Source organism: Folsomia candida, unplaced genomic scaffold (genome assembly GCF_002217175.1).
Source record: "Folsomia candida strain VU population unplaced genomic scaffold, ASM221717v1 Fcan01_Sc035, whole genome shotgun sequence".
Taxonomy (NCBI): Eukaryota; Metazoa; Arthropoda; class Collembola; order Entomobryomorpha; family Isotomidae; genus Folsomia; species Folsomia candida.
Genome location: NW_019091227.1, coordinates 945,920 through 968,121, shown reverse-complemented (window position 1 = coordinate 968,121; position 22,202 = coordinate 945,920). Strand labels below are relative to the sequence as shown.

Sequence of the window (22,202 nt, the reverse complement as noted above, 5' to 3'; positions counted from 1 at the left end):
TCTGAATTTACTTGACGTTTATTATTCTAAATACATATGTATCATTTGCATAATTTGTATATTACAGATGATTTTGTATTATGAAACTACATTTAAAATTAATTAAACCTCTTCTTATACTTAATTCATCCTAAAATAACAAATCTCGACTACTTAAACGCTAGAAACTAAACTAAAAATTATAACTTATAGTAAAAAAAATCTGTAAAAAAATAATTCAACTTGATTTTCACACTTGTAAAATATTGAGATAATTCACTCCCACGTTTGTAACACGTGTATAAATAGTAAACTGTGTAAACTTTGTAAAAATTGGGGCAAAAACTTGTACAAAATATGTAAAGACACGCCAACGACTTGGCACCCTTTATAACCGTAATTTTTACAAAAAAAGTGTTTGCAAATATTGCGAAGTTTACTGGAATCCGCATGAATTATTAACCTAATTTTGTACCAAACTAATCAAAAAAGTGTATAAAAGAATCATTTTTTTCGATAAAAATCAACTCTCCAAAAACTTCAATTCATTCCATTTCATTTCAACTTCGTAAAAATTTTCCAAGAAATTTAAATAATTCGATTTCACTCAATTAGATTTTACCCCACAAAATTTCGAAATCTAATTAAACCTGGAAAAATTTGCATCCTTAATTTCTCTCTGTTTGTCTTATTCATTATAAAATTACCATGCATAATTAATTTACAGTTTATATTACGCGACTAGAATGGACCCTGTTTTCCCTAATTTACAAAAAAAATATAAGTTTCTTAAAGTTCCCGTAATTTTATGTAGCTTGTGAAACTGTGATGGCTGGATTTCTCTCTACCGCAAGGTGGTCACTATCTCGACGACTTTGTGACCCTTCTTCCGGCGTGGCTGGAATTGTGGTGGCGGATCTGCTAAAGGTTTCGAGCTCTCGTGGGGGCGAATTTTCCGTGTCGACGATGACGAGATTGTCCACGCCGAAGAGACCGTTGCGGATTTTATCTTTTCGTGTAAAGATGAAAAACGAGACGGACCTAGGGATTAAAAAAACGTGTAAATTTCTTAAATAGTTGTGGAAGGGAAGTATTATTAATCGTAAATTAATTAAGTGTAAATTGAGACAATTTTCTAAGAAAAAATATTTTTTACAAAAATTGCATAAACCCAGTAAATTAATGACGCAATTCACGCAGATCTTGGTAACTTTGTAAAATCCGTAGATTCTAAGAACTCCCAAATTTTTATAAAGTTTTGCATATATTTCAAAGGATAATTAGCTTTCAAACTTGTCAAGAAAAATAATTTTACAAAAAATGCATAGACCAAGTAAATTACAGATAGTGACGCAATCCATGCAATTCTTCGTAACTTTGCAAAATCCGTAAATTCAGAAAACTTTTACAAAATTTTACATATATTTCAATTATGAAAATTAGCTTTCAAATTTCAAAAAAAATACAAAAAAAAAATTACATAGGCTTTGCTTTGACTGACTGCGAGTAAATTAGGAACTTTTAAGGAATTACAATTTTGCTAGAGTAAAATGTCGGATCAATATGTTTTGTAAAATTTAGCAAACCTAGTTTCCCCAAATAGATAAACTGTCAGTTCCTTTACAAAAGTACGCATAAAGTGGCATAAATACATAAACTGCTAATCAAATTAAATTAGTTGGTAATTCTTTCAACTTGTGAATTAGAAGTTGCATAAAAATTATGGCGTAATCTTTTACAAAATATGAACTTAAGGTGACATTTTTTTTAATTTGTAGAGAATTGCGCCGATTATTAATATTTTGTAAATTTTGGTAATAATTTGTGGCAAACAGATACATGGCAGGTAAAACTAATAAGGTAGCAAAAGGTAAAACCTGGATTTTCTGAGTATTTTTAGTAAGCACCATAGCTTAAACTCCGTTTCAAGCTGTCTGAGTTCACCGCCTTGAGGACATTAGATTACATCATTAGATTACATTGTTAGATTACATTAGATTACATTAGATTACATCTAATGTCCTCAAGGCGGTGAACTCAGACAGCTTGAAACGGAGTTTAAAAAAATAAGGGGGTATTAAACAAAACATGGCTTTTCTTGAATACACTCTGAAGAAACTGGAATTAAATATTAAATCATTACTGACCAGAGTATATGACTATCGGCACCGGTAATAACGGAAATATCGTTCAGTAATGTTGTGGTAAAGAAAAATTAACCACGCAGAAATAAACCACTACCAATCGGGTAGAAATTATTACCAAATCAATACATTCTTAGCAAACTGGTATTAAATCATTACTGACTAGAGGGCATATATGACTACCGGCACTGGTAATAATATGAATTACCGTTTACTAATCTTGTAATGAAAAATTTACCACTCAGAAACAAACTACTACCAATCCGGTAAGAAGTTATTACCAAATCAATACCAGTACGGAGTATATATGCGACTCTACCAGATTTTTAACAATTCACCCACCCTAAAAAGACGGACAGCCATGAGATAAAGATGAGATATCCGAACGTTTCTGGTGCAGGGAGGAGGATGACTAGGACGAATTTTATTAAATCCATCCCTTTGTTGAAAGAATCTTGTACCCCGTTAATCACGCCACGCTGCGACTCCTCAACTTCCTCCTGAAATATTTGCGTCACGCTCAAATCCGCCACCCAGAGACCTTAAAGAATCAAAAAAGAAAAAAAATAGTTGTAATGTCACCTTTAATAAAATAAGAAGAAAAAATCTTGAAATGAAATTGGACCAAAATTTATTTAGACTACAGTTAAATTAATTTTTAGGGAGAAAATTAACCAAGTTTCTTTCTATAATCTTTAAATTGCTTAGTTAAAACGTATGTAAAATTTGAAGAGTTTTCAATTTCAATGACTGTGTGAATTGCGTCACAAGTATCTTTAGCGAATTAAATAAAATGTTTGCAGAGTAAAATGCCGAATCAGCATGTTTTGTAAAATTTGGCAAACATATTTCCTCAAGTAGATACGTGACCGCGTCACCAATTCGTATCAATGTTTGAAATAGCATCATTTGATAGCAAACTACTAGTTGAATTCTTAATCAATCGCTATTTAAATAAAATTAACACATATCTGCAGTTTTGTGATGAATTTCGGTAAAAATTAATATTCAGTATAATTTTCCTAACATTCCAGCTCAGAATTTTTTGCTAATTTAGAATTCTCGCCTAATTTTTCATAAATTTCAGTATTCATAGTTTTTAGTACGAGAAGTTAACCAAATTTAGAAGTTGTTAATTAATGTAAAAAAGATTAATAAAGATTTAAGATTAATTAATTTTATATAAACACGCCAGAAATTGAAATTTACTGCAAAATATTTTCGCAACTCTTGCTCATCACACTTTTTTGACGTTAATCCACTCACCAAATCGTGCCACGATAATTCCGCCCAGCAGAATTACAATGTGCACCTCCTTCTCCCAAATTTCCTTAATAGAATACGTCATCCTTGTAAAATAAGAGGACGATGGGGCTCCAGAAAAGTGCTGAAATCTGTCCACAATAGCTTCCGGTTTGAACGGTGATCCCAAAGCGAACACAGATCCGACACAAAGCAGGAGGGCTAACGTTTCCAGAATAAAACCCAAAATTCCAGTGCTATTTTTCCCAAGATGTTTCCTTAAATGGGGGAACGAGAGGGAGCCCAAGATTCCAAAAATGGCTCCGATCGCGGTCAGAATTCCGATAAAGCTTTCGTCAACGCCTTGACTGTACATGAAACCTGTGTTTAGAAATCAAATTGGTATAAAAAATTGGCAACAATTTGAAAATAAAATAGAATTTTATACAGAAACTTTATAAACAAAAAGTAACAACACTTTGGATCAAAATTTAATCAAAATTAAAAATTTGTATTGTACTGTCAAACTATTTAAATTGTTATACAGAAATCGACAATCAATTAAAGTTAGCAAATTTTGATACAAAAATCATAGACATCCAACAAATTAGGTAAAAAACAAAAAATTGACTGACAAAAATCCCACCAATTCTAAAAATGGGTATCGAATTTTCCAATAATTCAAAATTTGAACCCACATCGATTTAAAACCTGACCAAAATTTCACCAACTAAAATCAAATAATTTTCTGTGTCTTATTCCAAAAAATTCCACAAATCCCCCCAAAAAAGTCACACCCACCCACCCGTCGTAATGCTATCGAATCCTAACACCGTCATGTACAGGCAGGCCAACCCCAATCCGGCAAATTTTACATGATGTCCAAAATAGTTCCTCCATCCGACATGACACGGCAAACAGGGCGTCGCTCCTCCTCCGCCTCCTTTTTTCTTGCCACTCGCAACATCGCCTCCGTCCAAGTTAAATGTTCCCAATGTCGTCGGTGTCACGAGGGAAACGTCTTCAAAACCCGCCATTCCGGGCGAAACGTTCAACCGATTTGACGAAACTCCGAGGTGTTGAACGTTATTATTGCTTGGCGAAACGACTTCCGGTGAGGATGTCATCTTGACGAAGGGCACGTTGGGCGGGGATGATGGGGAGGCTAGCACCGATCCGTCCTTGGTGCCAAGTTCGGGCACGATTTTGTAAATGTGGAGGAGGAGGGAGTACTCAATCACGGCGGAGACGATGTTCCACGCGGCGATAAATATGGCACCGGCTTCGGGCGAACCGTAAGTGATGATTTGTCCAACAACGATGGGAGCGAGGATGGACGTGGTCAAGTTGATGGTACGCATTGTAGAGTTGAGCTCTGGAAAAAAAAGGAAGCAAAATGATGAAATTTCGTGTTATAAAATTTAAGAAATTATAAAAAAACTGGGGTAAAAAATTGTACCACTGTGTTAAATTTATAGATAAAAAACCTGTTAAAAAAGTGTCGAAACTTTTAAATTTTGTTGAAAAGTCATTTTTCGACACAAAATGTTAGTCAAAAAATAAGAGGGGTAAAAACTGCACAAATAAAGAATGGTGGACATCCGTCACAAAATGTGTAAATATTTAAAAACCCGTCCTAAAAAATATCAGAATTTTCATATTTGGCTGAAAATGGTTAATTTCTCGTCACAAATTTGCGAAATTAATAAAAAATCCGTCCCAAAAAGTTTCAAAATTTCAACACTTAGTTCAAAATGGAAAATTTTTCGTCACAAAAATCGTCATCGTCACTCACTCGCCAACTGTTTATTGTCGCCCCCCGCGAGAACGACGATCCAGTCCTTTTCCAGCGCAATTTTATTTGCTACTGAGGCCAGCTCAGCGACGATGGCGATGGTGATGATGACGGCGAAAAGGATGTGTTCCAAGTGACCGTTCCACACGCCTTGGATCCTCGACCGGTAGAAGAGCGTTATTGTGAGGATGGTCGACCCCAACACGACGGCACTATTCTGCACTACCACTGAGGCTCGGGCAGCTGCCGGAAACAACAAAAACACCAATAAAGAAAAGTTCAAAATCTTAATTTTTCAAACATCAATCTGACAATCTGAAGAGAAATTCAGACAAAACAAACTTGAATTTCCACAGGTTTAAACATTTCCAAAAAACTGACCCCGTAGCCAAAAATTTGGCCACGTGGCAAGAGAAACATGTAAATATCCCACCAAAGAATCTAATAAACTTGTCCCCTGATCCAAAAATTGACAAATTCTCCTTTTTCCAAAATTTTCCACAAAATCTAGCTCCTTATCCGATCTCTTGCTCACCCGTAATGCGCTGCGTCTTATCGATCCATCCGCCAATATAAGGTCCCAAAATTATGCCGGATAAGCAATTGCAGAAGCCATAGATTGCTGTGAGCTATTAAAACCAAAATCAAAATTAGCCAAAAATTCAAATTTGCATACAAAATTAATTTACATACGAAACTAATTTGCAATTTTGCATACTAAATAATCACTACTTTCATTACCAGTAGCGAATCCGGAAACAGGATGACCATATACAACCCGACCGCAAAACCCCACATCCGGTCGCCCCACGACGAGAAAATGTGACACATGTAGATCTTCATGGACGAAGAGGTCCACCAACGCTGTCCTGCTCCTCCTCCCCCCGGCAGTCGTACCCCCTCCACCGTCACGACCGATGTCGGCGACGACGCCAAGATTCCCTGACCTTCTCCCGACATGGTGACAACGGTTCGATACGATTCAACCGCCGAAACTGTGTCGTTGTTCTTATTCTAGCGCAAAATTTCGATTTCAAATTTGTAAATATGAAATCTGTTGAGTAATAACAAACAACTTTTTGCAGGTAAAATTCTCCTTGGTTTCAAAAATTCAGATAAAAAGTGATTATCCAAATCGATTTCAAAAACTTTGAACGAATTACAGATCAAACTCTGGACATTTTCAAAATCAAAATTTGAACATTTACATAATTCTGATAAAAAGTAATGCAATAAAATAATCACTTTAAAAAATTTTGGGAACTTAAATCAAACTCTGGAACTTTTTAAAATAAAACTGAAAATCTTAAAAACAGAACTATTTAAAATAAAACTCTTGAACTTTTCAGAATACGAGAGGAATAAAAACTGGACTAAAATAAAATAAGGTTCGAGTAGCAAGAGGAGGATTTAATGAGTGATTAAATCAAGGTTTTAAGGTTAATTGAGCCTATTTAAGTCCAGTCCAGTCCAGCCAGTTATGTAAATATGTATAGAGTTACACCTGAGAATTTCTCTGTGCAAGTCACACACGAGACCAAAAATAACCTGTTGCTAACAATTATGTAAAACTGGCAGATAAGCATCAATCAAAACATTGCGAAACGGTTCCTCTTATCGGAATCATTTACGCTGTACGTGATCATCGTTGTCCACCTAACAATTAATCCATTGTTATCTTGCAGATATTTCAAAACTAAGAATTATGTATGACGACACGTACAACGCTTATCTTTCCTTATCATGCTGAACAATAACAATGTTCAATGTTCAAGAATAAAAATAATTAAAATTTGCACATGTCCTGACCCTGGCGTGGTTTTAATATTTAAATTATTCGACATGGCGTAATTGCGAATTTTTTTCATGTATAATTTGCCTACATATTTTTGAGTGCTCAAAAGTTACTCGAAATTTAAAATGTTGAAATCCAATTGTAAAAAAGATGGGATATTATTTTCATTAAATTATTTATTGTCCTCATCCTCAAAATTAATGTAATAATTAATTCATTAACTCATTTCTTTCAATTATAGCTTCTAAAGACTCTAAATATTCATACGTAATTGGACTGAAGTAAAATTGTAACAAAAAACCGGAAATGCTGACTTTAAAAATATTTGACACCGGGATCTAATTAATTACTTTTTCCGTCTTCCCCTCTCTTCTACAAAAGATAAGTACAAAGTTACTTACATAAGTTTAGGATAAGACACGAAATAAGAATTGAAATAAGTGTTTTCTTCTTTGGCGACACAAAAAAAACATGAGCAATACTCTGATAAGCATCTTATCTTAATAAATTCTCATCATCTCATCCCACGGAATCCTTCCTCGCTCGATTCGCCATAACCCAGAAGAACACTTCTGGACAAAGATTCCTTAAAAATATGGCAATTCGTGGCATCAAGGAACAAATTACGACGTCCGTTTCGCCCCCCAAAATGGCTCGGAGGGTTCTCGCCGCGACGTAATCGGGTGAGTGGCCAGACGCCGTGGCGGCATCCATCCGTCCGTAGTTGTGACCCGTGCCGGTCACGGCGTTCATAGAAAGGTGTGTTTTTACGTAACCGGGCGAAATCACGGTCACTTTGATGCCCAGGTCGGTCAGTTCGGCACGCAGGGAATCCGCGAGTGCTTGCAGGGCGTGTTTCGACGCGGTGTAGGACGATCTGTCATCGGAGAGGAGAGAGAAACTGGATGTTAATTAGTGCAAAAAATTAGTGTTATGTGCAAAAAAAATAAAAGTGCAAAATTATTTAAATGGGTGGATGAATAACCTGTATGGGATTGCGATTTTCCCTTGGACACTCGAGATAAAGACGACACGGCCACATTGGCGTTCAACCATGGAGTGGGCGAGATCTGAAAAAAGTACAAGTATTACAACTTTCGAAATATCCTAAATTGAAATGAGCAAAACATTCGCACACATTTGCAATTTGTTCAATTCAAAATCTGTGCAGTAACTCAATTAATTTAAATTTAATTAATTAATTGAAACGCTCGGATGTAAAACAGCCTTCGCGACAATTTAAAAAAAATTCAACCTAGTTACATTTAAATACCGTTTTGTAAAAATAATTAAAAATCATTTAATTTCAATTTTAGCCCGAGTCAGGCTTATTTTGAAAAATCAGTATGAATCACTCTGGTTGCACTTTGCTCACTTTTAACTTCATATTCTTTAATGAGAAGCCATTAAGTATCATTGTGCCGGATTTCATCTTTTTAAATAATTTCTAAAAATCGGTATGGATCACCCCATCGGGTCGCTCCAGATAAAAATTTTGACCCCCACTGGTCAACCACTTGACCGATTTCGCCCATATTCGAATTCGTTTCCTAACTTTGCCCATTATGCATATGGTAAAAATTTCAAGTCAATCGGTTCAGCCGTTTTGGCTCTATCGTGCCGGACAGACAGACAGACAGACGGACGGACGGACGGACATGACGGTTCCATAAGCCTAGACTCGGGCTACAAATTTTTCAAAAACGGTATTTAAATGTAACTAGGTTGAATTTTGCAAAAAATTGTCGCGAAGGCTGTTTTACATCCGAGAGTTTCAATTGATCAACATCGTGTTCTAAATTTTTGTATAAATAGCGAAATTTCAACTCATAAAGTAATTTTGTACGACCAAAGCAAAGTTTCTGATAAAACATCATAATTTTTGCCTTCATTTTAACAAGAAAAATTCTCTTTTTCCAAATTCCAATTTGTAAATAAACGGTTTCAACAAGAAAATGCTAATTTTTTTGCCAATGTATAAAAAATAACAAGTTCTGGCTCAAAATTTTACTAAAATGGAACAAAACTACTCACTCTTTGTGAGGGCGAGAGGTCCGAAATAGTTGACCATCATGACTCGCTGGTCAACGTCGATATTCGTCTCCAAAATGGTGCCGCGATAACTCATCCCTGCATTGTTGATGAGGATGTCGACGAATCCGTAGATTTCCAGGATTTCCAGTGATTTCGCCTCCATCGATTTCAAATCACCGAGATCCAACTGCACGACGGCAGGCATGTAAACAGTCCCGTACTGCTGAAGCAAAACAATTAACCGATTAATTTAATTAATAATTAACTACAATTTCTAAAAAAAATGGTATCCAATAAAATCTATCACAATTTTGCCAGAATAATTGCAATTAATAATAAAACCAGCTAACGAAGTAACTTTAAATAAAACAATTAACATCCTTAAACTTTGAAACAAACTAATAATTAACCCGTCGTGACCTTTATTGGCCTTTATTGACCCAAAAAATCGTACCGTCTTGCTCCTCACTAATTCCGCCTTGACACGTTCCAACTCTTCCACTCGTCTCGCCGCGAGGATAAGTCTGCATCCATTCGCATACATCACTTTCGCCAAACTTTCTCCGATCCCACTGCTCGCTCCCGTGATGACGACGACCTGACAGTGATAAGAACAACCTTATCATAAAACCAACATCAAGCATAAGTTATGCTGTATAACAAATCTACAAGGCTTATCCATACCTTCCCCTCCAAACGGCGCATCTTGAGACCATACCGCTTTCGAAATGCGATAATGAACTTGTACATGAGATAAGGCAAGGCGACCGGGAGGAAGAAAAGGGCGAGGATATTCTTCATCGAGGAGTGTTGAATCAGCTGCGAGATCAGGGAGGACGAACCTCCTCCCGGCGACGTCGATGATAAGCTCCCTCCTCCTCCCGTAAATCTGTTATTATTCGGAGCAGCCACTAGGAAAAAACGGGAATAAAATACGTCAAGCGACGACATGACAAGTGACTTATCGATGCAAAAAGTGAAATGAAAATGAAACCCAATTAAACTCACTCTTCTTCTCAAAATGTAAACAAGATCTGTCTGACTCAGATATAATCACGCCACACACATAAAAGAAAGGATCTTATCCACACTTTCGCCTTATCACGATACACTATCTATAATTAAATGTTGAGTAGTTAACTTTAACTGCAGTTGAGTCTTCTTCACATTATTATTTAACTTGTTTATACTCTTCCTTCAGTCAAGGACATTATTGGACTGACTTCTTCATCACGGGTTTACAGAATGGCACGAAAAAACTGCAGCAGCAGCAGCTCAATCATAACAACATTTATTTATGTAACTTTTGTTATGAAATATGGAATAATAAACAAACAAAAGTATGAAATTATGATGCTTATTTATGATTATTTATAGTAATTTGCGGCGCAATAGTAAATTAATTGTTCAATTACCACATTTACCACCATTATTATGTGCGAAACGTGAGACTTTTTTGGTGGGATTGAACTCACGACCAAAATTGTATTCGAGTTTTGCTTTTGCTTCCTTTGTTTGGCCGTTTGAGTGTAAAGGAAGTTGGGAAAGTCGTTGGAGTTTGTTGATGTGATCCCATGTGCACGAGATTATCTAATTGTTAGTTAACTTAAGATAATTAATTATTTTGATGATACAATTAATTAGAGCTTGTTACATGGGATCACATCGGCAATTCTGCGAGATCTTGGTTATTTGTTAAGATTTTAGTGAATAAAAGCAGTTTACCGTTTTTGCTGAAATTTGTAAATTTGTTGTAGTTATGTGGAACATAAAAATACCTAGTTTAATTAATTAGTTACGTGAATTTGACCACATTGGATGCTATTCGGCCCGTTTAATTGGGACTTTTGGTGAATTTTCGGGTATTGTTTTGTTTTGCAAATTTTATTTTAAATTCAATGCTCTGCCTTTCGTATAAAATATTGAACTGACAAAATTTATATATTTCTAATCAATTGTGTAATTGTGTACATATTTCTCGACTACAATAGCTGCGTAATATTTCTTATAAGTCTTAAGATGATACAACTATATCATTATTATATCATCTCAGGAATGCAGGATCAGCTACAAATTACATTGCAAATTATAATACAAACATGATAATACAAAATAATTTGAGCTTTATTTAAGCTAAACCTAAATTTTTTTCATTCCAGATTTTCTCAAGTATTTCTCAAATATTCTTGAGTTATGTCGTCCAGAAAGGAATCGAAATTCTGCGACGACTACGATGACGACGACTTTTACAACGCCAGGCATAATGCCTATGATCAAAAACGTCAACCCAACCATAACCCACGGCCAGCAGAAGGCCCTCCTGTTTGGACGAATCCGTTCCTTTCAACAACTGAAAATCTGTCACGATTCATCAAATTGGAACCAGAGGAAGCTACGACGTCGGCATCGATTATACCAAGATTTATTAAGCAGGAGAAGAATACCGACACTGTGACCACTACAACCGTCGTAAAAAAGGAGTCGAGTCGGATTGCTGACGTCAATGTGGACATTTTTCCCGAAGGAATCAACAATCTCTGCGGACCAAAGAAGGCCAAAAACAAGATCAAAGTGGAGAAAACGGTCGTCGCCGAGACGAGCAGAACTTTTGCCGTAAAAATTGAGAGGACACCAGTGCCACCAGTTCTGCAGTCAAAAAGCGTAAGTTTACAAATGCTACTCTGAAAATTACAAAATTCTGTGGAGTCAAAATACGATATCTGTTCAAAATTTATAATTTCAAATTCCTTAATTCCTCAAAATCAAAATAGAATTATCACCGAATTTTCAACCAATCTAATAATCTTTTTCACTTTTGACTTTCAGCTCCACCGCAGTTACAGTAATCAACCAGACGTCAAAATTAATCCTGTAAACAATCCTTTCAAAATTTGCAATTTCCTAAATTCCACAAAATCGAAATTTCAATCCGACGTCAAAATTAACACTGTAATCAATCTTTTCAGAATTTATAATTTCAAATTCCTCAAAATTGACAATGAATTTTGCACCAATCTAAAGAAAATATTGGTTGTTTTTTTCACTTCTAGTCCAACCCCCGCCCCAACAATTACAGCGGTCAATCTGACGCCAAATCTAACAGTGCCACCTCCAGTATCAAATCTGATCCTGCTCGTCCGGTTCCCTTCAGGTCAACCAAACTCACTGACCCAAACCCACTGCCTCAAAGGATTCAGAACAAGGTGGCACGCCGCTTGTCAAATCCGCAAAATATGACGGATTCTGAGAGAGAGTCGCGACGTCGTCAACGGTACAAGCGCGACAACACGCTCGGGTATGAGGGCCGGAGTCACCATCGGCACGCACATCAGGCCGAACGACAGAAAGAGTATGAACGTTATATGAACGGCGGTCAAAAAGACGACGACGACTCCGATGATTACTACAACAGAGATTAAATTTAAAACACCTCAATTGTGAGAAAAAGTCCATGTCTTTGTCTAATTTACTTAATTTAATTTGTTCGTAAGACAATTACTAATTATTTTGTGCACTCATTTCCAGATTTCTCGGTGTCTGCCGTAAAGTTGAAACTCAATTTGTAAGACACTTTGACTAATTTATTTTAATTTTCTGTTATTAAACGCATTGACATATTTAACCAATGTACTATATAATTTCCAGATTTTTGCTCAAAATTCGAACTTTCGATCGAGTTCTGACTCCAATCTTCAAGTAATGCAATACTTAATTTAATGATTTTCATAACAATTTGTATTTAACGTTTTTGTAAGTCCAGGTTTTCATCCTGTCGCCATTTCTCAATTCTTGCCAGATGAATTGAACTGCGGTTATCTTGCTATTTCTCTCACTGTCTCTGCCGAACACTTTCATCGGTCATCGATTTAATTACGCCACTACATAGTGTTCTTTTAATTAAGTTAGATTTTCAAAAAATATCCACCTGAAAACTAGAAAATATTGCCAAAAATATTTATCTTCAGATTTTCTAAAGTTCAATAGTGTATAAATAGTTTATTTAATTGTATTGGTGGTGGTGTTAGTATTAGTTTTACACTAATTAGTATGCAAATTAGTAGCAATTGTAGCAAAGTTTAAGAGCAATAATTTATACAACTTATTTATGTAGTTCTAGTAGAAGTAGAACATTAATATGTTTTATCTTGCCAAGCGTGTTCTTGTAAACTTTACAAATTTTACAAAACTAAAAACCCTGCCTTCAACAGTATCAAAATACTATTTATAATTCTAAATAACATCTTCACTAGTTGCCTTAATTATAATAATAATTATAATTATGTAATAATAGGAGCTCTCAAGGCTCAAAAAATGAGCGAAATGAGCAATGAGCAGAAAAATAAAAAATCCGATTTTTCTGCTCAAACCTTGAACGTACCACTTTTTTTATCGATCATAATTCTTGAGAATCGTGATTTTTATTTGTTGGAAGTTCAATCATTTGTTTATCATTTTCATGGTTCTAAATTCAGTTTCATAATTCACAAAATGTCGAAAATAACTGAACGTTAAGAGACATTTGAATTTTTATCATTTATTATTTATTTATTTTTATGTGGTCGTAATATGGATTTGAACAACAAGCCCATGATATTTTCAAGCTAATATTGCAGGAGAATTAAAACGAACAGAGCATTTATCTCAAATAATTCATTTTATGCAGCAGCAATAAACAACTATAAATCTCATATTTAGGACTTTCTTCGCAGTTAAGGGCCAAAGCATCTTGGAGACGACGAAGGGATTCAGTGCGTTTGGCCACCTGCTCAAACATTTTTTTGCGATTAAGGATATGGTCATTCGAAATTATATGTGGACAAAAAACTATCATTTACCTTAAAAGTGTAATTGTCGACGACATAGATGATGTGCTGTGTCAATTTTTATTTGTGGTTTCCAGCGAAAAGTTTTTCTGCCGTCTATTACCTCTACAACGCCACGTTTGTTACGACAAACGACGGGATTTGCAACTTTTTCGACACTGGTACCCTTAACCTTGGTCTTGGGACCAATAATGATAAGGAAAACATGTTTTAGAAAATTTTACTCAATTTTTAAACGAAAAATTTAAGTAAACAAACATCTGATGTGCTGGTGTGGTGATGGAGGAGCAGAATGAGCAGGATTATGAGAGCAAAAATCAACCTAAAACTCGATTTTTTTGTTGAGCAAGAAAATCTGATTTTGAGCGAAATCGCATGCGCACAGCCGAGCAGAAAAGATCAGAATGAGCGATGAGCAGAAAAATCTGATCTTTTTTAGAGCTTTGAGAGGACCTAATTACTTCAATTCACTTAAATCTTTATAACCTTGTAAACTTACTTTCCCGTTTCGAAAAATATGTATTACAAAGTCTAGAGATCAACGCTGTCTCTATATCTTTAAATATTTTGTCAAATCCTTTCACAAAATTGCTGATTTTGCGAGCCCGGCGAAGCCGGGTGAAGCAAAATCTAGATTTTGTGAGTCTTCCGAGTACGAAAGACATCACGGAGTATAGTTGGTAGTGGTCGACCTCCAGGTATCAGGGAGACACTACGCGCCGCCTAGTTCACAGAAATGCACTTAAAAAACAACTACCACACTCACATGCTCACACCACACCAGTCACAATGCATAGTTTTAAAGAGCGAATCGACTTTATGAATATTGTGGGGGTGGGATGGAGGGCCGTGATGTCTTTCGTACTCGGAAGACTCACAAAATCTAGATTTTGCTTCACCCGGCTTCGCCGGGCTCGCAAAATCAGCAATTTTGCTTCGTATTCCTCATACTCCGACATCACGGAGTATAGTTGGTAGTAGTTCAAAGCAAAGTCGATGAGCACAGGTCACGGATTATTTTACACGTTATTTATTATTATAAATTCATACTTTGCTTATTACATACACACCGTACAAGATTCTTAAATATTCAAATTGACATAACTATTTTACCAAATTCAGAGGGATCCTCAAATGGACGATTATAGTACAATGCAAATGATTTGGAGTTATCTGTCCAACCAACCCTTTTAAAAATAGTATCTACACTGACCCCTTTAGCTGCCGCTTTAGAAACGGAAGCGTGCCTAAAACTGTGAGCATGAAAGGTATGCACATTAATTCCAGATTTCTCCAAAACTTCACACAACCAGCGACTGACAGTCTGTGATGTCACAGCTTTATGAGGCTTACAAAAGCTTATAAATAATTGTAACTCATTACCTCGAAGACTTTTAGTCATATCCCTATACATTTTGAGAATAGTTACAGGACACAAACTTTTATCATGGTAGGGTGGTACAAATAATACTGGGTTAGATCTATTAACAATTGTTGTCTTTAAAATACTACTCAGTCTAATTTGAATTGTCTCCTCCCAAACAATGTCGTTTAACTTAATGGAACAAAGGGTCTGGACACGTTGACCAGTGCATAATGCTAACAAGGCAATAGATTTAAGAGTAACTATTTTAAGACTAAATTCTGTCCATCCCTTGAGAAATTTAAGTACAAGATCAGGGTTCCATGTAAAATCATACCTAGGTCTTGGTGGCCTCAATCGACTCACTCCTTTCATAAAATCGACGATCAATTTATGCTCACCAATTGCACAATTATCAATTTTTCCAAAAACAGACGACAGTGCTGATCTAGTAGAATTAAGAACAAAATAACTCAAGCCATCGTAATATAATTTACTTAAGAATATCAAATAATGACTAATATTAACTTCCCACACCGACCAATCCTTTGATTTACAAAACGAAGCCCATTTTGATAACGCCGACTCATATTGTCTCCAAGTTCCGTCTGATTTTGATGACTTCTTTTGATTATTTCTAAAACTTCCACAGGAAGATCCAAGTTTTTCATGACCTGCCTGACAATACTGCTACCAACACCGCTAGCTTCGAATTGACTTGTTTCTCCTCCCTGCAAGAAGGATTAAATAATAAATTCTTGTTCGGACCCATTCTTAAAATTGGTGTCACAGCAAAACGCTTAAATAGTGGGTACCACGGCTGAGTTTTCCAGTCAGGTACCACCAAAATCCCTTTGCATTTATCTCGACGTATTTTATTAATAACTCTTGCAACAAGATTAAACGGTGGAAATGCGTAAAAGTTGTCTGTCCACCTAAATGCAAATGCGTCTACCCCTTCACCCGAAGGATCAGGTTTAAATGAATAAAATCTGCTGCATTGAGTTGTATTATGAGATGCTAACAAGTCTATCTCTGGCATACCAAATGTCTCTGTTATTTTAATAAAATATTTTGAACTTAATTTAAACTCAGAGGAATCGTTTGACATTCTGGATAATTTATCGGCTATGAAATTATCTTTTGTATTAATGTAATTCGCAGACAAAATTATTTCCCTTGATTCGGCCCATTGCCAAAGCTTCTTCGCCACATCATGTGCACCCGTTGACCTACATCCTCCAAACTTGTTAACGTAGGCTAAAGCAGTGGAACTATCTGTACGAATAAGGACATGAATTTTCTCTGAATGAACCAATGACTTTACACCATAAAAAATCGCCCAGAGTTCCTTAACATTTACAAACTTCTCGGGACATGAAAGTCCCGAGAAGCTCCAGACCAAAATCCATAAGTCTTAATATCGCTTGCTTCAATCCATGCCCCCCATCCGGTGGGCGACGCATCTGTTGTTATAATACAGTCTGGATCTGGTTGGTGTAAGCAACTAAATGAACCTGGAATATTAGAGATCCACCAATTTAAGTCTAAAATTGCGTCTTCGGATAGAATGAGCGTTTCATTCCAATTTCCAGATTTCTCTAAGGCAGCAGCCTTTTCTTGCTCCAATTGTTTAGTGTACAGCAGCCCATATTTAGTAGCAGGGACTGCGGAGATTAATGTGCCAATTAATTCTGCTAATTTCCTAACGCTCATATGAGGTCTCAAAACTGCCTCAGAACACTTTCTAACGACTCTGTCGCACTTATCCTGTGGTAAATACAGCCGCATGTCTGCAGAATTATTACCAAATAGCCACTCAGCATGAGGGATCTAATTTTTCACAAATTTTGCATATTAAAAGTCACCAAATTATCATTAGCAATTATTAAATATGTAGCAAAACAATGATATTCGTACCTCGCTTGTACAGATACCCGCATATTCAGGATTTAAATGTTTTTTAACCTCTTGCCTCCGGCTTGAATTTAGGGACTGAATCTGATCTCCCAAAATGTTCCCTGCATCTAAGGCCAGTTTTACTATGCTGCTGGTCGCCTCCTTTGGGATGACCGTCTTATGTGCCACGACCGTGCTGGCAATCATTGATAACGCTGATAAGGCTTCTCCTAAGGCCCGCTGCGTTTGTTGGCTTTTAATGTCAACGACCCGAGCATTTGAGGGTAATATCTTCCAAATTTCGGAATTGGTTTTGGGTGGAACAAACTGCTTCAAGTTACTTGGTATTTTTAGAGCGAGTTTTAGTTTTTCTTTTGACTCCTTCGTCAAAGGACGTTCCACGGTTTTTCGAAAACTTTCAGCAATTTGGGGAAGTACTTCTGCACCATAATCTGGACCCTTTTCGATGTCCTCCAATAAGATGGCAATCTCATTATCCACCTCGTCATGCTGCTCTTTACCACCTCCGTTAATCATTTTCTCGACATCATCCTCTTCATCCTCAGATAACCCTAAGGACCATGACGGCTTGACTGCTTGATTCATATCTGCCGGTCCCCCAGCGACAGTTCTCTGCAAATTTTCAATTGTTTGCTGTTGCTCACTAAGTTTTGCTAATAGATCAGCCAAATTTGTCTCCTCTTTGTCAGCCATCTAAATAATTATTTTTCTATATTAGTTTCTAGCAAATGTGGGCCCCTCAGGGTACCACAGGCCCGTTTCCTAATCTAGGAGCGTGGGGCTGATATTTTAAACTCGTCACCTTATCAAGGTGTCTCAGAGTATATATTTGAATCTTTATTTTATATAAATTTTCCTTGGCCATGCTAAATAAAAATAAAAAACTCCATCCCGAGCTCCCCAGTCGATTATAAAAGAGTGGGCTTACCTCATTAGTTGACGACATGTCCCAGAATATCGAATAACAGCAACTTTTAGAAATTTTTAAAAAAATTTCAAGCCGACGAAAAATGATGTGTCTCCCCGAATGCCTAAAAATCAACTATGCATTGTGACTGGTGTGGTGTGAGCATGTGAGTGTGGTAGTTGTTTTTTAAGTGCATTTCTGTGAACTAGGCGGCGCGTAGTGTCTCCCTGATACCTGGAGGTCGACCACTACCAACTATACTCCGTGATGTAGGAGTATGAGGAATACGAAGCAAAATTTATACAGTTGACAGTTACAAACATCCGAGTGAATTGTATGTAAGTCTAATAATCTCTTGAAACTGGCATTTTGCAATTCAATAATCTCACTAGTCTTTGAAAACTATCAAAATTTAGAAAATATATTTTTTGCAACTTACTACAGATTCGTAGTAATTCGTGAGCTTTCAATTCAATAAATAAATGAATGTATGATTACAAAAATAACTAAATTAGTAATTAGTTAACCTAAAGAGTTTATAAATTGTTACACATATTTTTCAAAATTTCAAATAAAAATTTACACCCTTAACTTAATTATTCGCAGTACTTCAATTTAATTCTGGTTTAACTGCACAATCAATCAAGTCATCGTCAAATCATACTTAACGCTTAGCTTGTTCAAAATGGTAAATGAAACATGTCAAATTCCGTAGAAAATTCGAAATTACGAAAAGAAACTTCGAAATCGAAATTCATTTAGTTTTAAATAGATTTAATAAAGTTTATTTTTAAGTAAGAAGTGAACGCCAATCATATTTTTTTTTACATATAATTTTGTTTACTTTATTATTAAGATTTTGACTTCCAGGATTCGTATTTAGGTTTCTTCATTTTTTTCTTATCAAAAATTCAATCTTTTTATTTCAACAAGTGTCCAAATTTATACTGTCTTACCAAAAAAATGAGATAATTTTGTTTCTCTTTCACCAATTCCATAATCTCATCCATCCAAAAAGTTCCAAAATCTGGCAAAGTTTAGCATGCACGCATAATTTGCGAATTTTGACGTGAATCTACCCTGCAATTTTTCTCTCTTACACATTTTGCATGACTTAATACCACTACAAATTCGTAATGTGTTGATCAGAGTAGCAATGTCAATCATCACACAAAATTTGCTGTTTTATTGACCAATGCAATAATCTCATCAATCTAAAAAGTGCAAAAATCTGGCAAAGTTTAGCATACATACTTAATTTACAAATAATTTTGACGTGAATCCGCCCAATCACGAAATACAAAGCCTTTCTTACTTCTACATAAATACTTTATACGATTTAATACCACCACAAACTCACACCCAATCTTTTAATCACGGTCATAATAATCATCTCACTACACACACAAAACTTCACAGTCATGGCCATGGCCAAACAAGAATTAGAAGAAGAACAAAGCCTTCACAAAACATTTGAACAACACGCACAAATTTTTTCTATTTTGGAGTCCAGTTTAGTCAAGCTTCAATAAATATAAAACTGAATTTAAGGACCGTTAGTGAAGCATGTGATTAAATTTTTTTCAGAAAATTTTGAAATAATAATAATTTTCCATAATTTTAAATGATGGTCCATGCTAAAATTTTACGTGGTGATTACCACGTGAAATTGATGCTATCCTTTCTGCACGGTCATCTCGCAGCACGTTCTTCTTAATCTGGCGTGGTATCAACAAATCCAAGGCTGCAGAATAATAATTCGCAACAATTCATATCATGTTATGTATTCCAGGTATTAAATGGGACTGGATTTTGATACGTTATGCTGAGTGATTTTATAATTTCCTTGATATATTTTTAATTTTGCAATTTTCATAGTTCGCAAATTGTGTAACAATTTATGTAAATTATATTAATGTCAAATTAAGTATTGTAATTTATCTAACATACTTATAAAACCCTTCTTACCACGAAATGGTGAATGTTATCTGCAAAATTTATGTGCTCGACAATCTCCATAAAAATTGCGAACGGCGTAAAACTTGTAAACTTGACAAATTTTGTATGTACTTGTAATTTTCGTCATTTTACAAATTGTTAGACAATTTGCGAAATTTAAAAATTGTCTCACAATTTGTAAATTCGCAAATCATCGTAAAATTATCGTACATAAAACTCTTCTTATCCGCACCCAAACAACTTATCTGTAAACGTTACGTGGCTCGAACGATCGCCTTGAAAATTGCGAACGGCGTAAAACTAATAAGAACATTTCAAATTAAGTTGAAATTATATAGAAATTTCATACTTTGTAATTTTACAAAGTTACATATGTTCCTCCAAGTATGAAATAGTTCTGTATTTTACCAGCTTCATTAATACATATTAGTTTTGCAATTTTCATAATTCGCAAATTGTCTCATAGTTTGCAAACCTTTAAATTATCGTACATATAAAACATTTTTCTAATTATGTCATGAAAAAGTAATCTGTAAACTTAATGTCACTGGACGATCTCCGTGAAATTTGCGAACGACGCATAATCTATTCAATCTATATAAATTTGACAAATTGTGTACGTAAAATGAATGAATTTTGAACTTGCACATTTCAAATTAAATTAAATCTCAGAACTTTCAAATTTTGTGACTTTACAAAGTTACACATTACACAAAGTTACACATGATGTTATTCCAGGTATGAACTAGTTCTGCTAATTTTGATACGATATTCTCGATATTGTTCTGTAATTTTCAAAATTCGCAAATTGTTGCACAATTTGCAAATCTTCTTACATATAAAAGACTTCTTATCCACATCCAAATGACTTATCTGTAAACGTTGCATGTGGATCGAACGACCTCCTTGAAAATTTCGAACGGCGTATAATTTATACGCTCCTTTAAAATTTAATTTAATTAATTTTATAGAACCTTCAAATTTTGTAATTTGATAAACTTTACAAAGTTACATCTAAACATTCCACGTTTGAAATTGTTCTGCTTCGTAAACTTTATCTGTAAACTTTATGAAGCTAAACAATTTCCCTGAAAATTGCGAACGGCGTCTAATTTACACAATGAACGTAAACCTGACAAATTTTATATAAAACACTTGCACATTACAAATTAAATTAAATTAAATAAAACTTTCAAATTTTGTAACTTTACAAAGTTAGGAATGTTAGAAATAGTTCTGGATTTTGATACGCTATTTTCGCTAATATAGCTTTACAATTTCCATATTTCGCAGCTTATATATTTTACAATTGTAAATTACTTATCTTACAAATCACATTTATTTGTAACAGTATATGATCTCATCTGTAAACTGTATCTCGATGTATGATTTTCCTGAATATTGCAAATGGAGTATAATTTACACAATCTGTGTAAACTTTACAAATTGTATAATGAATTTTAAACATGCACATATATTTCGAATTAACTTGAATCATAGAAATTTAAAACTTCGTAACTTGACAAAATTTTCATATGTATTACTCCGGGTATGAAATGGTTCCAGATTTTGATCCGATATTCTCAATCATATCTGTCCACTTTCATTTTTTTTAGTGATTATGATGGTGAATGAAAATGAATTTCCTATGATTTGAATGAAAATCACTGAAAGATTCCGTCATTTCAGATGAATGACTGTGAATGAAAGGATTTCTCACTCCTTTCATTTTTCACCTTATGGTTAATTCATGGTGCGACGTAAGAAATGAAGGCTGTTGAGGTGAAATGAAATGAGTTTGAAGGAAAATGACTGAGGATGAGTGTGAATGAAAATCTTTAGTCAGGAATCGGGATGACTGAACTTTGAATGAAAACACAATTTTTGAACAGCTATGTTCTCAATATAATTTTGTAAGTTTCATATTTCACAGCTTGTTTCACGGATCAATCTAAGATTGACAAACTAAATCTACAAAACTTTGTCGCTTTACGATCTCCATGAAAATTGTAAATGGCGCATGATTTATACAACTTACGTAAGCTTTAAAAATGGTGTACGAATAATGAATTTATAGTAGAACTTGCACATTTCAAATTAAATTGAATCGTAAAACTTTCAATTTTTTTAACGGAACAAATTTTATACTGTCTGTTTATTCCACGTTTGAAATGGTTCTGGATTTTGAAACGATGTTCTCGATAATATGTTTTGCAATTTGCATATTTCGCAAATTGCCTC

The 22,202-nt window shown here is 35.1% G+C and overlaps 4 protein-coding genes across 8 annotated transcripts; 1 reads left to right on the top strand and 3 right to left on the bottom strand.

Moving 5' to 3' along the window:
• LOC110860863 (solute carrier family 40 member 1) lies at positions 1–6,955 on the bottom strand. The gene is made up of 7 exons (XM_022109976.2): positions 5,902–6,955; positions 5,696–5,789; positions 5,161–5,403; positions 4,171–4,740; positions 3,390–3,746; positions 2,466–2,664; positions 1–1,020 (listed from the first exon to the last, which is right to left on the bottom strand). Exons 1-7 carry the CDS (start codon positions 6,118–6,120, stop codon positions 786–788), a joined length of 1,917 nt encoding a protein of 638 aa, XP_021965668.1. The 5' UTR covers positions 6,121–6,955; the 3' UTR covers positions 1–785.
• A 156-nt stretch (positions 6,956–7,111) lies between these two features.
• Positions 7,112–10,379, bottom strand: LOC110860895 (dehydrogenase/reductase SDR family protein 7-like). 4 transcript variants are annotated; one of them, XM_022110006.2, is made up of 6 exons: positions 9,998–10,379; positions 9,674–9,900; positions 9,444–9,587; positions 8,990–9,212; positions 7,941–8,025; positions 7,112–7,856 (listed from the first exon to the last, which is right to left on the bottom strand). In XM_022110006.2, coding segments are annotated over exons 1-6 (1,062 nt in total). In that variant the 5' UTR covers positions 9,999–10,379; the 3' UTR covers positions 7,112–7,474. The 4 variants fall into 4 exon arrangements, with proteins under 4 accessions (XP_021965698.1, XP_021965700.1, XP_021965699.1 ...); XM_022110008.2 differs by having other exon boundaries at positions 7,112–7,832; XM_022110007.2 differs by having other exon boundaries at positions 8,990–9,209.
• A 167-nt stretch (positions 10,380–10,546) lies between these two features.
• On the top strand, positions 10,547–18,593 carry LOC110860896. Its single transcript, XM_022110011.2, has 7 exons — positions 10,547–10,851; positions 11,149–11,650; positions 11,816–11,938; positions 12,040–12,426; positions 12,515–12,551; positions 12,635–12,685; positions 12,750–18,593. Exons 2-4 carry the CDS (start codon positions 11,183–11,185, stop codon positions 12,406–12,408), a joined length of 960 nt encoding a protein of 319 aa, XP_021965703.1. The 5' UTR covers positions 10,547–10,851; positions 11,149–11,182; the 3' UTR covers positions 12,409–12,426; positions 12,515–12,551; positions 12,635–12,685; positions 12,750–18,593.
• LOC118439398 lies at positions 13,512–18,154 on the bottom strand. 2 transcript variants are annotated; one of them, XR_004837402.1, is made up of 4 exons: positions 18,024–18,154; positions 17,096–17,788; positions 13,825–15,906; positions 13,512–13,751 (listed from the first exon to the last, which is right to left on the bottom strand). XR_004837402.1 is itself a non-coding variant. In XM_035860672.1 (3 exons), exons 1-3 carry the CDS (start codon positions 18,039–18,041, stop codon positions 15,682–15,684), a joined length of 936 nt encoding a protein of 311 aa, XP_035716565.1. In that variant the 5' UTR covers positions 18,042–18,154; the 3' UTR covers positions 13,512–15,681. The 2 variants fall into 2 exon arrangements, 1 of the variants encoding a protein (XP_035716565.1); XM_035860672.1 differs by having other exon boundaries at positions 13,512–15,906.
• Positions 18,594–22,202: the final 3,609 nt, after the last annotated feature.

What these genes read in the sequence shown, in the direction of transcription:
- LOC110860863 (XM_022109976.2), bottom strand. Translation starts at nt 6,120, where the DNA reads ATGTCGGGAGAAGGTCAGGGAATCTTGGCGTCGTCGCCGACATCGGTC. An exon ending in TGTTTCCGGATTCGCTACTG is followed by an intron (nt 5,790 to 5,901) that starts GTAATGAAAGTA and finishes TGGTTTTAATAG; the next exon opens with CTCACAGCAATCTATGGCTT. An exon ending in ATTCGATAGCATTACGACGG is followed by an intron (nt 3,747 to 4,170) that starts GTGGGTGGGTGT and finishes TTCTAAACACAG; the next exon opens with GTTTCATGTACAGTCAAGGC.
- LOC110860895 (XM_022110006.2), bottom strand. An exon ending in ACCTCTCGCCCTCACAAAGA is followed by an intron (nt 8,026 to 8,989) that starts GTGAGTAGTTTT and finishes TACTTTTTTCAG; the next exon opens with ATCTCGCCCACTCCATGGTT. An exon ending in AAAATCGCAATCCCATACAG is followed by an intron (nt 7,857 to 7,940) that starts GTTATTCATCCA and finishes ATTAACATCCAG; the next exon opens with TTTCTCTCTCCTCTCCGATG.
- LOC110860896 (XM_022110011.2), top strand. Translation starts at nt 11,183, where the DNA reads ATGTCGTCCAGAAAGGAATCGAAATTCTGCGACGACTACGATGACGAC. An exon ending in CAGTTCTGCAGTCAAAAAGC is followed by an intron (nt 11,651 to 11,815) that starts GTAAGTTTACAA and finishes TTTGACTTTCAG; the next exon opens with CTCCACCGCAGTTACAGTAA. An exon ending in CCGACGTCAAAATTAACACT is followed by an intron (nt 11,939 to 12,039) that starts GTAATCAATCTT and finishes TTTCACTTCTAG; the next exon opens with TCCAACCCCCGCCCCAACAA.
- LOC118439398 (XM_035860672.1), bottom strand. An exon ending in CGGGTATCTGTACAAGCGAG is followed by an intron (nt 15,907 to 17,095) that starts GTACGAATATCA and finishes TCCTTCTTGCAG; the next exon opens with GGAGGAGAAACAAGTCAATT.